This window comes from Gopherus evgoodei, chromosome 10, assembly GCF_007399415.2.
Source record: "Gopherus evgoodei ecotype Sinaloan lineage chromosome 10, rGopEvg1_v1.p, whole genome shotgun sequence".
Classification (NCBI taxonomy): domain Eukaryota; kingdom Metazoa; phylum Chordata; order Testudines; family Testudinidae; genus Gopherus; species Gopherus evgoodei.
In genome coordinates, this window is record NC_044331.1 from 7,831,770 (window position 1) to 7,844,545 (window position 12,776).

Below are 12,776 nucleotides of genomic sequence, written 5' to 3' on the forward strand. Positions count from 1 at the left end.
CTCCTGGCCCTCAGAGGCCACGCACGGACTTTGGAGGCCAGGGTGGCGGAACTGGAGGAGCTAAGGGAGGCAGAGAGGTATGTCGATGAGGCTTTCCGGGACACTGTAGAATTGTCCCACCTCCGCTCACACAGCCTCTGTGCTGTTGAGGAGGAAGAAAGGCCCAGGGAAGCAAAGCAGTCAATGGGAGCAGAAGGAAACCTTCCCATAGTTGGGACCCTCCTTCCAGATGGTGCTGGGGTTGCCTCTCGCACTGAGGTTACCTCTTTGGGGGAGGGAACTCCAGTTGCTAGGAAAAGGCAGGTGTTAGTAATGGGAGATTCAATCATTAGAAACATAGGTAGCTGGGTTTGTGATGACCGGGAGAAAAGTATGGTGACTTGCCTGCCTAGTGCAAAGGTTGCGGATCTCTCGAGGCATCTAGACAGACTTATGTGTAGTGCTGGGGAGGAGCCGGTGGTCGTGGTACATGTAGGTTCCAGTGACATAGGGAAGGGTAGGAGAGATGTCCTGGAAGCCAAATTTAGGCTGCTAGGGAAGAGACTGAAATCCAGGACCTCTATGGTGGCATTTTCAGAAATGCTCCCAGTTCCACACGCAGGGCCAGGTACGCAGGCAGAGCTTCAGAATCTCAATGCGTGGATGAGACGATGGTGTAGAGAGGAGGGGTTTACATTCATTAGGAACTGGGGAAACTTTTGGGATGGGGGGAGCCTATACAGGAGAGATGGGCTCCACCTAAACCAAAGTGGAACCAGACTGCTGGCACTAAACATTAAAAAGGTTGTAGAGCAGTTTTTAAACTAGGAGATGGGGGAAAGTTGACTGCTGCAGAGGAGCATGTGGATCGGACACAGACTTCTCTTAGGGGAGAGTCTGATGATAGGGAATCTCCAGGTTATAGTCAGGAACAGAGGACGGAAGAGGATAATGTAAGGGATGGATCAGATGATAAACAGTCACATAAAAAAGAATCTGGCATATCAGAAAAGGGCAGACAAATAACCAGGGACAAGTTTTTAAAGTGCTTGTACACAAATGCTAGAAGTCTAAATAATAAGATGGGTGAACTAGAGTGCCTTGTGATAAAGGAGGATATTGATATAATAGGCATCACAGAAACCTGGTGGACTGAGAGCAATCAATGGGACACAATCATTCCGGGGTACAAAATATATCGGAAGGACAGAACAGGTCGTGTAGGGGGAGGAGTGGCACTATATGTGAAAGAAAATGTAGATTCAAATGAAGTAAAAATCTTAAGCAAATCCACATTCCATAGAATCCCTATGGATAGAAATTTCATGCTCTAATAAAAATATAACATTAGGGATCTATTATTGACCACCTGACCAGGACAGTAATAGTGATGATGAAATGCTAAGGGAAATTAGGCTATCAAAATTAAGAATCCAATAATAGTGGGGGATTTCAATTATCCCCATATTGCCTGGGAACATTTCACTTGAGGTCGAAATGCAGAGATAAAATTTCTCGATACTTTAAATGACTGCTTCATGGAGCAGCTGGTACGGGAACACACAAGGGGAGAGGTATCTCTAGATTTAATCCTGAGTGGAGCGCAGGAGCTGGTCCAAGAGGTAACTATAGCAGGACCGCTTGGAAATAGTGACCATAATACAATAGCATTCAACATTCCTGTGGGGGTAAGAACACCTCAACAGCCCAACACTGTGGCATTTAATTTCCAAAGAGGGAACTATACAAAAATGAGGGGGTTAGTTAAACAAAAGTTAAAAGGTACAGTGACTAAAGTGAAATCCCTGCAAGTTGCATGGGCCATTTTTAAAGACACCACAATAGAGGCCCAACTTCAATATATACCCCAAATTAAGAAACACAGTAAAAGAACTAAAAAAGAGCCACCGTGGCTTAACAACCATGTAAAAGAAGCAGTTAGAGATAAAGACTTCCTTTAAAAAGTGGAAGTCAAATTCTAGTGAGGCAAATAGAAAGGAGCACAGACACTGCCAGCTTAAGTGCAAGAGTGTAATAAGAAAAGCCAAAGAGGAGTTTGAAGAACGGCTTGCCAAAAACTCCAAAGGTAATAACAAAATGTTTTTTAAATACATCAGAAGCAGGAAGCCTGCTAAACAACCAGTGGGGCCCCTTGCTGATCGAGATACAAAAGGAGCGCTTAAAGACGATAAAGTCATTGTGGAGAAACTAAATGGATTCTTTGCTTCAGTCTTCACGGCTGAGGATATTAGGGAGATTCCCAAACCTGAGCCGGCTTTTGTAGGTGACAAATCTGAGGAACTGTCACAGACTGAAGTGTCACTAGAGGAGGTTTTGGAATTAATTGATAAACTCAACTTTAACAAGTCACCGGGACCAGATGGCATTCACCCAAGATTTCTGAAAGAACTCAAATGTGAAGTTACGGAACTATTAACTAAGGTTTGTAACCTGTCCTTTAAATCGGCTTTGGTAACCAATGACTGGAAGTTAGCTAATGTAATGCCAATATTTAAAAGATGATCCCGACAATTACAGACCGGTAAGTCTAACGTCGGTACCAGGCAAATTAGTCGAAACAATAGTTAAGAATAAAATTGTCAGACACATAGAAAAACATAAACTGTTGAGCAATAGTCAACATGGTTTCTGTAAAGGGAAATCGTGTCTTACTAATCTATTAGAGTTCTTTGAAGGGGTCAACAAACAAGTGGACAAGGGGGATCCAGTGAACATAGTGTATTTAGATTTCCAGAAAGCCTTTGACAAGGTCCCTCACCAAAGGCTGTTACGTAAATTAAGCTGTCATGGGATAAAAGGGAAGGTCCTGTCATGAACTGAGAACTGGTTAAAAGACAGGGAACAAAATGGTAAATTCTCAGAATGGAGAGGGGTAACTAGTGGTGTTCCCCAAGGGTCAGTCCTAAAACCAATCCTATTCAATTTATTAATAAATGATCTGGACAAAGGGATAAACAGTGAGGTGCAAAGTTTGCAGATGATACTAAACTACTCAAGATAGTTAAGACCAAAGCAGATTGTGAGGAACTTCAAAAAGATCTCACAAAACTAAGTGATTGGGCAACAAAATGGCAAATGAAATTTAATGTGGATAAATGTAAAGTAATGCACATTGGAAAAAATAATCCCAACTATACATACAATATGATGGGGGCTAATTTAGCTACAACGAGTCAGGAAAAAGATCTTGGCGTCATCGTGGATAGTTCTCTGAAGATGTCCACGCAGTGCGCAGAGGCGGTCAAAAAAGCAAACAGGATGTTAGGAATAATTAAAAAGGGGATAGAGAATAAGAATGAGAATATATTATTGCTCTTATATAAATCCATGGTACGCCCACATCTCGAATACTGTGTACAGATGTGGTCTCCTTACCTCAAAAAAGATATTCTAGCACTAGAAAAGGTTCAGAAAAGGGCAACTAAAATGATTAGGGGTTTGGAGTGGGTCCCATATGAGGAAAGATTAAAGAGGCTAGGCCTCTTCAGCTTGGAAAAGAGGAGACTAAGGGGGGATATGATAGAGGTATATAAAATCATGAGTGATGTGGAGGAAGTGGATAAGGAAAAGTTATTTACTTATTCCCATAATACAAGAACTAGGGGTCACCAAATGAAATTAATAGGCAGGAAGTTCTTCTTCACACAGCGCACAGTCAACTTGTGGAACTCCTTACCTGAGGAGGTTGTGAAGGCTGGGACTATAACATTGTTTAAAAGGGAACTGGATAAATTCATGGTGGCTAAGTCCATAAATGGCTATTAGCCAGGAAGGGTAAAGAATGGTGTCCCTAGCCTCTGTTCATCAGAGGATGGAGATGGATGGCAGGAGAGAAATCACTTGATCATTGCCTGTTAGCTTCACTCCCTCTGAGGCACCTGGCATTGGCCTCTGTCAGTAGACAGATACTGGGCTAGATGGACCTTTGGTCTGACCCGGTACGGCCGTTCTTATGTTCTTATGTCCTTCGCATGGCTTAGTAAATTGTCTTCTTGCCAGTGCCAGCATCACATATTCCATTTTAAATGCCTTGTGATTTTTGTTATATTTCAAAAGCAAATTCTTAGGTAATGGCTGGACTTGTGGGCACCTGAACGCGTGCCGGGAAGAAAGGGATTTGATTGAATCCCTGGAGGCCTGGGCCAATGCTGTGCTATTTTAAATCCCATTGGAGGGAGGCCACAAAGCGTCAAAGTATCACCTGACTTCCCTTCAAGGGAAATGCACGCAGGGCAACCAGGAGCTAACACTGTCACTTGTGGGGGGGAAGGACACACTCCCTTCCACTGCCACAAGATAGCAATTGCAACTGGAAGTGGGCTGTTTTATGTGTAGCCAATTGCGCTAAGCACCTCTTAGCCAAGGACTCCAGGTGCTTCTTCCTGAACATGAATACAAGGCTGAAGATACCCTCCTGGGGCAGAAGTATTTGCATTCTGCTGGTGGGTAAACTGAGGCACAGTGCAGTTTAAAAACTTGCCTGTATATTTGAGTAGGCGGCACAGCTAGGAATGGAGCACACAAATTGTGCCTCCCAGTCCCTTGCGCTAACCATTAGAAACCTCAATGTTCCCTGTCAGCAGATCTTCATAATTAATGAGCCCGTCTCTCTTGGCAAACTGTCCCCATGCATTCTCTCACTCCTCCCATGCAAGTCAGTCACATTCATGGGCATGTCTGTTTCTATGTCAACAGAACCACTCACCCTCCCATCCAAAAGGGATCTACCACAGAGGCATAATTACAGCATATACAGAAATGGCTCTTCATATGGCATTCCAACAGAGCAAGGCATTCAGCTGCACTGAACTCAGCTTGTAAGCCCTGTTGAATCACAATTTCTCATAGACTTCTAATTGGATCAGCCTGGCTTGCTGTGAGTGTTTCTGCTTTTATCAGTCTGACACCATTGATTGGATTTGCTTACTGCTAAAGGGCCAGATTCATTCCAGCTAACCCTTTGTGGGGTTACACCAGGAATACATTTGGCTCAGCGTTTGTAGGTGTTTCATAGAACGGGCTTTCCATAGATTTACACTGTGATTGACTCTTACTGCACAGCCCATGCAGCTTTCCTATTAACTAGCATTGTGTCTGGATTGGCTCACCACCGACTGGTCGGATGTAATTTACGTTGTGATGCGATTGGCATTAGGACCTTTGCTTTCCCCTCTCCCTTCAGAGATCAGATTTATTGCATATTCAGGGCTGACTTTCCTATGTTTGTCCTTTCCCTCCTCCCTCAAGAAGAAGGAAACTCTTCATTGCTCCTTGCATCATGTCATATACTCCTTCTTGGGATGATTTCTTTGGGGCAGGGAATGTGTCCTTCTTCTCTGTATAAAGTTCCAGACACACCTATTACCCTATGGACCCAAAGTAATAGTGTCGTTTGGTGTGTGCTAGGGCTGAAAAATTTCAAAGCTGCCTAAGGGATTTGGACACCAGATTCCCATTAAGATGAATGAATGAATCCAAATCTCCTCCATGGCTTTGAAAATCCCATCCTAGATTGACCAATTTATAACTTACTGGCAACAATTTTTATAAAATGTTTTTTCCCCAGAAAAGGAAGAAGGAAATTTATATAAATTTGGGGGGATTTTTTATTTTATTTATTTATTTATTTATTTTTTGCTATGGCATGTCTATATAGCGCTGGCATGTGTGCAAGATAAGCAAGGCTGGGTTTCGAAACAAAACAATGCACAGCTAAATGGTCTTTGAGCAGTGTGTAAATTGTTCTACCTGGCACCTCTAGCCTTGGCAGTTCATAGTCTCGACACCTCTCGGCTTGCTGCATCAGTTAGGAAACTCAAAAAACTGCTTGAGTCCCAGCACCTCTTTCATTACAAATTAAGCACTGTCTCTGAACCAGTCAGCTGGGTTCAGCTTGGGAAGACTTTCAGGGAGCCTAACAGGAAAAGAGCAACCATCCATCATGTGTGCAGCATACATCCCAGCACCACAGATGCAGTGCGCTGTCCTGGAGGCCCCAGACGCGCCCAAGCCACCCTTGAACCTATTAAGCCGGACCCAGTGGCAGTGTGGGAGCCCAAATCCGGGTAACCATTCAGCTGTCCTAGTGATGATGTGAGAGTACCTGGTAGCGACAGCAACTCTCTCCGATTCTGCCCACCACAGTGCGCTGATGATAACTGGATGGAGAGTAGGCAGCACTGTTCACGTAGGATTGTTGCTATTCAGTTGGTGGAAGGGTGCATCCCAGATAGCCCTGAACAGCAGCAAGGGTGGCATTTGCTGTATCTTGGTGATCAGTTTGTTGGCTGCATTCTGAGTCCAAATGTTAGATGGAGGAATATTTGCTGGGACTGGTAACCATACAAGTTTTGTTGGCTTCCGTGAACCTGTGATAATTATCGTGATGCGACTAAACTGGTTGTTTACTGGTTTAGTATGGGCAGTGTTTGTCCAGCCTGGGGCATGGTATTCGCCAGCTGAGTAGCAGAGACTGAACCCCGAACGATACAGTGCTTGCACATTACGCCCCCAGGTGAACCCTACCAGTTTGTTCAGGAAACAGTTTTGAGTTCCTTTAGTGAATGTGTGGGTGCAATCTAGGCTGACCCTGACTGATTTTGGCCCTTGTCCAACTGCTGGCCATTCAAAATGATGTTACGTTCCAGTTGGCTCTGAGCATCGTTTAAGTGGAAACACATTGACCCAGTCTTTGAGGTACTTGGTTGCAATCCCCATTTCTTGCAATGGTCATGTATGGTAGCCATCTTACTATTCAGGCCTTCTTCAATATTTTGGAAGGCATAGTCCCTTGAGGCAAGGCACCTATCCTTGCCATTCTTGAAGCATCTGCAGATGGTGTTCAGGAGGTCATTGGTGAATACTTGAAATACAGTTGGTTCCAGCACCGTTACTTGTGGGAGTCTGTTCTGCTGGAATTGCCAGCGGCTAGTTTTATAGCCCAGAGCCACCAGAAAACATCTACCTTGGAGCCTCAGCTCATTGCCATCTTGCCATGACAACCTATCTAGGACGACCTGTGGTATCCCAAACAAATGGAAGACACAGCAAGTAGGGTTACACTGGTCTACAATTTTTGAGAAGTCGTCTGTTTCAGAGATAAAATGTGATATTTATTATGTATTTTGATGTGCTGAATTCAAATATGACAATTAAAACAACTGATTGGCTACTGTTTCTAAGATATTTAAGTTTTTACATTTTATGTCTATGTATATTGTGTAGACAGTAGAGTTTTAATCATAAATTGTAAACCTAGGTCTTTTCATGTGTTTATGGTTGCTTTACATGATAATATTTCACCTGTCCTGTTTATGTAACACTTTAAAAATCAGCAAAAGGGTTATATAAATAAAATTGATTATGAAACAAAAGGCAAAAAACTATTATGTACATAGTTTAGTCCTATTCACTGTCTACTCGGCGCTTCTTGGCTTGTCTCTTGTATTCATTAAATGGAGCATCTCTTGTCACTGTCCAGCAATAGTCTGCAAGCATTGATGGGCTCCATTTGCCCTGATAGCCTGCCAGGAGATTCCACTGCTGTAGTCTGGAGCCCAACAGCTCTGCCTTACTCCTGGGTAGTTCCAAATCCCTGACAAGGTCATTCAGTTCACCTTGTGTTGTGAGGTGTGGTTCAGAGGAGGAGGATGGGAGAAAATGTGGGTCCTGTGACATTGATGGTTCAGGACCAGAAGTTTCATCCTCTTCCTCATCTGACTCAAGTGAGAATGATTCTGGTGCATCAGGAACTGGCAGTCCTTCTCCGTGGGGTACTGGGCGTATAGCTGATAGAATGTTTGGATAATACACAGTCCACTTTTTCTTCTTTGACACACCTTTCCCAACTGGAGGCACCATGCAGAAGTAAAAATTGCTGGTATGATCTGTTGGCTCTCTTCAAATCATTGGCACTGCAAAAGGCATAGATTTCCTTTTCCTGTTCAACCACTGGTGAAGATTTGTTGCACAAGTGTTGCAGCGTATGTGTGGGCCCACCTCTTGTCCTGATCTCCAAATTTGCAGCCAAAATAAAGGTGATAGGCTTTCTTAACCATAGTGGTTATACTGCGCTTTTGTGATGCAAAAGTCACTTCACCACAAACATAGCAGAAGTTATCTGCACTGTTCACACAAGTACGAGGCATCTCTGCTCACTTTGGCTAAACAGAAATGTGTCCCTTTGCAAAATCAACACTGACAAATAAGAGAGCACGACACTGTATGATTTCTAGAGCTGATATAGGGCAATTTGTTCAGCAGAGTGATGTAAGCTTCCTTATGATTGCATCATCCATGACTTCTAGGAATAACATGATGCAATTCATGTCATGTATGATGCAATACCAGCTTCAGATTGCATCATTCATTGTTTTGCCTAAAAAGTAAGTACTGTCCAAACCCAGTCATAGATTTATTCATAGATCTAGTCAAAGATGTATTTTAGTCATTTCTGGTTTAAACTGAGATCCCTTCCCTTTATAAGTCACTTATCCTCCGCCATTCCCAAGTCACGGGTCGTATATACTGACCCAATAGCATATCTTGAAAACTAGAGCCAATCAACAATTTTAAGCATCATTTTCGTTCTCAGTGATGCAAAATTAGTAAAGTTGGACTACATTTATTTCAGAAGCATTTTGGCTGTAGAGCAGTGTTATCAGTCCAGCTAAGGAAAACAAGACCAAATGCAGCTTCAGCCCACCCCATAAATAGGCGTCATTCAAACATATTGTAGGGGGAATGAAAGGAAGAATTCAGATTGTAAGACAAGTCTTTACACTACTAATCAAAACACAGTCAGTCCTTGATGGCTCAGTGCACTCAATTTGTACACAAGGACAACCCTAACTTACCACTTACATGCAAAACAACTCTTCCATTTCCCTTTGCTCCAAGCCTCTTCTATTGCTCCTCTTCTACTTGGAATTCCGTGGAAACTGTGAGAGGCTGTCTTCTCTGCAGAGAAGACCTGAGTGATTGGCTCCTGGGTCTGGGCACTGGGTTAGCCTGGGTGTGAGCAGCCACACTGCAAAAGCCTACCCAGGTTACTGTGTCCTCACTGGGGCTGCACTCACCCATGCATGTCGCTAGGACTTCTGGGGGTACAGCCCATGGTTATTTGTGCGGGAGGAGGCTGAGCCCTTCTGTGGGTATGTCACCACTGCAAACAAACCAACCAATCAACAACCCCATGCCAGTGAGCCTCAGAACCCGGATCTGCAAACTCAGAGGGCTCATGTTACAGCACTAAATATACTGGGTAGAAGTTCCCACTTGGGTTCTGAAGCCTGGTGATAGAGTGGGTCTTAGAGCCTGAGCTCTAAGCCAAGCGGGAACATTTATGTGGCTATTTTTAGTGCTGTATCGTGTGAGACCCCCAAGCCTGAGTCTGCAGACTCAGGCTCTGAGCCTCACTGCTGTCAGGTGTTTGAGGTTTTATTCCAGCAGCGTCAATGTACCCTATGATTCTTTCCCAGTAAATTGTGGGATAACTTGTCTGTCCTTCTTGGTATGCAGGGGAATCATGGGAAGGCACTAGAGGACTATCAGCACTCCAGTGGTTTAGCCTGTGTCTACACAGCAAAGTGGGTGGCTACTAGCCTGAGTGAAAGCTGCACTCCAGCCCAGGTGGCTAGCCCAAGCTGCTGCCCATGCTGCAATGGCCACACTGCTATTTTTAGTGTGCTAGCTTGATCTGAGCTACCCACCCTGGGAATCGCCCCCTCCCCTGGCTGCAGGCACCCTCCTCTCTATGGCCCTGCTCCAAAGCCTGTGGAAGCCAGTGCCCTCTGTTCAGGACGAACCAACCATGCTTCCATTCCAGTCAACAGCAAAACTCCCATTGACTTCAATGGGAGAAGCGCTTCTCCGTCTGGCCTGCATTCACTCTGTACTCTTTGAGGCTTGGGCCCACTAGGCTCTATCTCTTAGGGTTTTATCCTGCCCCCCGACACCACAATATCTGAGCACCTCCCATATTAACTTGTTTAGCAATTGCTGAGGCCATAGCAGGTTCCATGGGGTCTCTGGTTGTGATGCCCACATAACACCCACCTCACTTCACGCAGCTGATGGATCTTTTTTATTCTTTTATTTTATTTCCATCTGTAACTGTTGCATTAGCAAACCGAGCTGGGTAAAAGCATCTCTCAGCCACTGCGCTGGAGCCAGTTGTCTTTATAGACATAAGAACGGCCATACAGGATCAGACCAAAGGTCCATCTAGCCCAGTATCCGGTCTTCCAACAGTGGCCAATGCCAGATGGCCCGGAGGAATGAACCTCTCAAGGTTGACTGTGTGTTGGATGAAAAAATACTTCCTTTAATATGGCCTTCATCTCCCTAATACAGAAAAAAATGACTACTTAAAAAAAATTACAGACAAGGTATCTGGTAGCCTATGGCAGGAATTAAATGGGGGGAACGAAGGGATTGCCTAGACTGTTCCCTTCATTTCCACATGCTCTAACCACCCTGTCTCTCCTGACTTCAGATCTCTGCTCCAAACCCCCTTCCCATCACTAATATCTTCCCTGGGGCTTGCTGGCCCTTTATTAATTTTAAAACAACACACAGCCAATTAAAAAACCCTCATGAAACAGAAAATAAATCATCCCAAGTCCTTATCAATAATGCTTTCCCAAGGGCAGGTTTGTCTTTCCCTGTGCTGTCTGTTGTCTTTTCTACATCCTACACCACAACCAGCTGTCGTTTCTTACCCCTTATCCACCGAGACCAAAGTTTTCCAGTCACCCCCTTGATTTATTACTATTTTTATGATGGTAGCACCTGAAAGGACTATGGGGCATCAGGGATACAGTGTGCTAGACACTGTCCACCTACACTAAAAGAGACAGTTCCTGCCCCCAATGCTTACAATCTTTTATATATGGGTCACATTGGGACCCTCTGGGACCCAAGACCATAACAGGGTTAAAAAAAGAACTAGATAAATTCATGGAGGATAGGTCCATTAATGGTTAGTAGCCAGGATGGGCAGGAATGGTGTCCCTAGCCTGTTTGCCAGAAGCTGGGAATGAGCAACAGGGGATGGACCACTTGATGATTCCCTGTTCTGTTCATTCCTTCTGAAGCACCTGGCACTGGCCACAGTTGATAGACAGGATACTGGGCTAGAAAGACCTTTGGTCTGACCCAGTAGGGCCTTTCTTATATGTTCGTAATGGCTGGAAGTTGGACGCTAGACGAAACCAGACAGGAAATAAGGGATATATTTTTAACAGTGAAAGTAATTAACCCGTGGACCTGGTGGATTCTCCACAGCTGACAATTTTTACATCAAGACTGGCTGTTTTTCTAAAGGATCTGCTCTAGGAGTTATTTGGGGGAAGTTCTCTGGACAATACAGGAGGCCAGATTATATCAGTGGTTCCCCACTTGTGGGCTGTGGACCTGTGAGGGTGGGGAGGGCACAGACTAGGTCTAAGATCTCCAAAGGGGTCTGCACTTCCATTTAAAATTTGGAGGGAGGGGGATCTGCAAATGAAAAAAAGGTTGAAAACCCCTGGATGAGATGGTCCTTTCTGGCCTTGGAGTGGGCAAACCCCTGCCCTGCAGCAGGGTCTCAGGAGAGCAAATAGGCGGGGCTTGGATGGACCTCCCCAGGCAATGATCTCCTATTACTTCCATGGATAGGCAAGAGCAGCTCTAGACATTTCACCACCCCAAGGATGGCGGCATGCCGTGGGGGGCGCTCTGCTGGTCGCCGGTCCCGCGGCTCCGGTGGACCTCCCGCAGGCGTGGGACCAGGGGACCCTCCACAGGCATGCCGCCCTCCCCGCGACTGGCAGAGCGCTCCCCAAGGCTTGCCGTGCTGGGGCCTGGAGCCACCCCTGTGGACAGGGCCACCTGCCCCAGGGGTGCTGGGTGAGCTATGACTCTGCTGCCCTGTACCCAAAGGGTTATTCAGGACAGAGTTTAGAGGGAGGGCGGGTTATTCCAATAGCTCCCCTGCTCCCCAGATCTCTAGGTGCAGAGTATTGCGGGGGGGTGAGAGGGGAGGTGAGGCCACTCCCTGCGCAGGCAGGTAACTCATCCCTGGGGGAGGGGGGCAGGCAGGAAGCATAAGACAGGTGGGCAGCTCCCTGCCCGGGGGCTCTGCCTCCCAGCGCTAGAGGCTCCCCGCGGGCACCCCTGGCTCCCCGCGGGGGCCCCGAGCCGGAGCCCTTGCCCAGGCCGGCAGAACAGCCCCCGCCCCCTCCCCGCGGCAGCCACCCCCAGCCGAGGCCGCTTTAAAAGCCAAAGCTCCCCCCACCGCCCAGCCACTGTACGGCACCGGCAGCCGGGCTAGCCGGAGCGTCTCCCTGCAGCGCGCCAGCCGGGCGAGCCGGAGCGTCTCCCCGGAGCCGGGGCCGCCGCCCGCCGCTTGACCATGCGCCCCTCCGCTGCTTGGCTGCTGCTCCTCGCCCTGCCCGCTTGCCTGGCTGCGCCCCCCCGGCCTGTCTACACCAACCACTGGGCAGTGCAGGTGCTGGGCGGGCCGGGCGAGGCAGCCAGGTTGGCCTCCGCCTACGGCTACGTGAACCTGGGACAGGTAAGCGCCCGGCGCTCCCTTTGCTGCCAAATTTGGGCGGGTGGGGAGAGAGGGCGGGCGGCTTGTCCCCAGTGGCCGGGGGCGGCTCTGCCCCTTTGCCCTGCCCGCGGGCACCGGAGCTCGGTGCCCAGGAGCCAGTCGCTGGCTGTGCCCGAGCGCGCAGCGCTTCCAACTTTCTCTCCGTGGCTTCGCAGCGCTGCGTCCCCGTGCGCCCCAGGGC

General features: G+C 46.8%; 1 protein-coding gene across 9 annotated transcripts in view; it reads left to right on the forward strand.

The window, feature by feature from the left end:
- Nucleotides 1-12,776, forward strand: part of PCSK6 (proprotein convertase subtilisin/kexin type 6) — a 154,321-nt gene that overhangs the window by 28,490 nt on the left and 113,055 nt on the right. For 2 of the 9 annotated variants that reach the window (XR_004002337.1, XM_030577699.1), the window contains exon 1: nt 12,389-12,556. The exons of the other annotated variants lie outside the window; for them this stretch is intronic. Coding sequence is in view for 1 of the 2 variants with exons in the window: in XM_030577699.1 (XP_030433559.1) it covers nt 12,395-12,556 (162 nt within the window). In the remaining variant the exon portion in view is untranslated. Of the gene's footprint in view, nt 1-12,388; nt 12,557-12,776 lie in introns of those variants that run through there. 9 annotated transcript variants of the gene reach the window in all.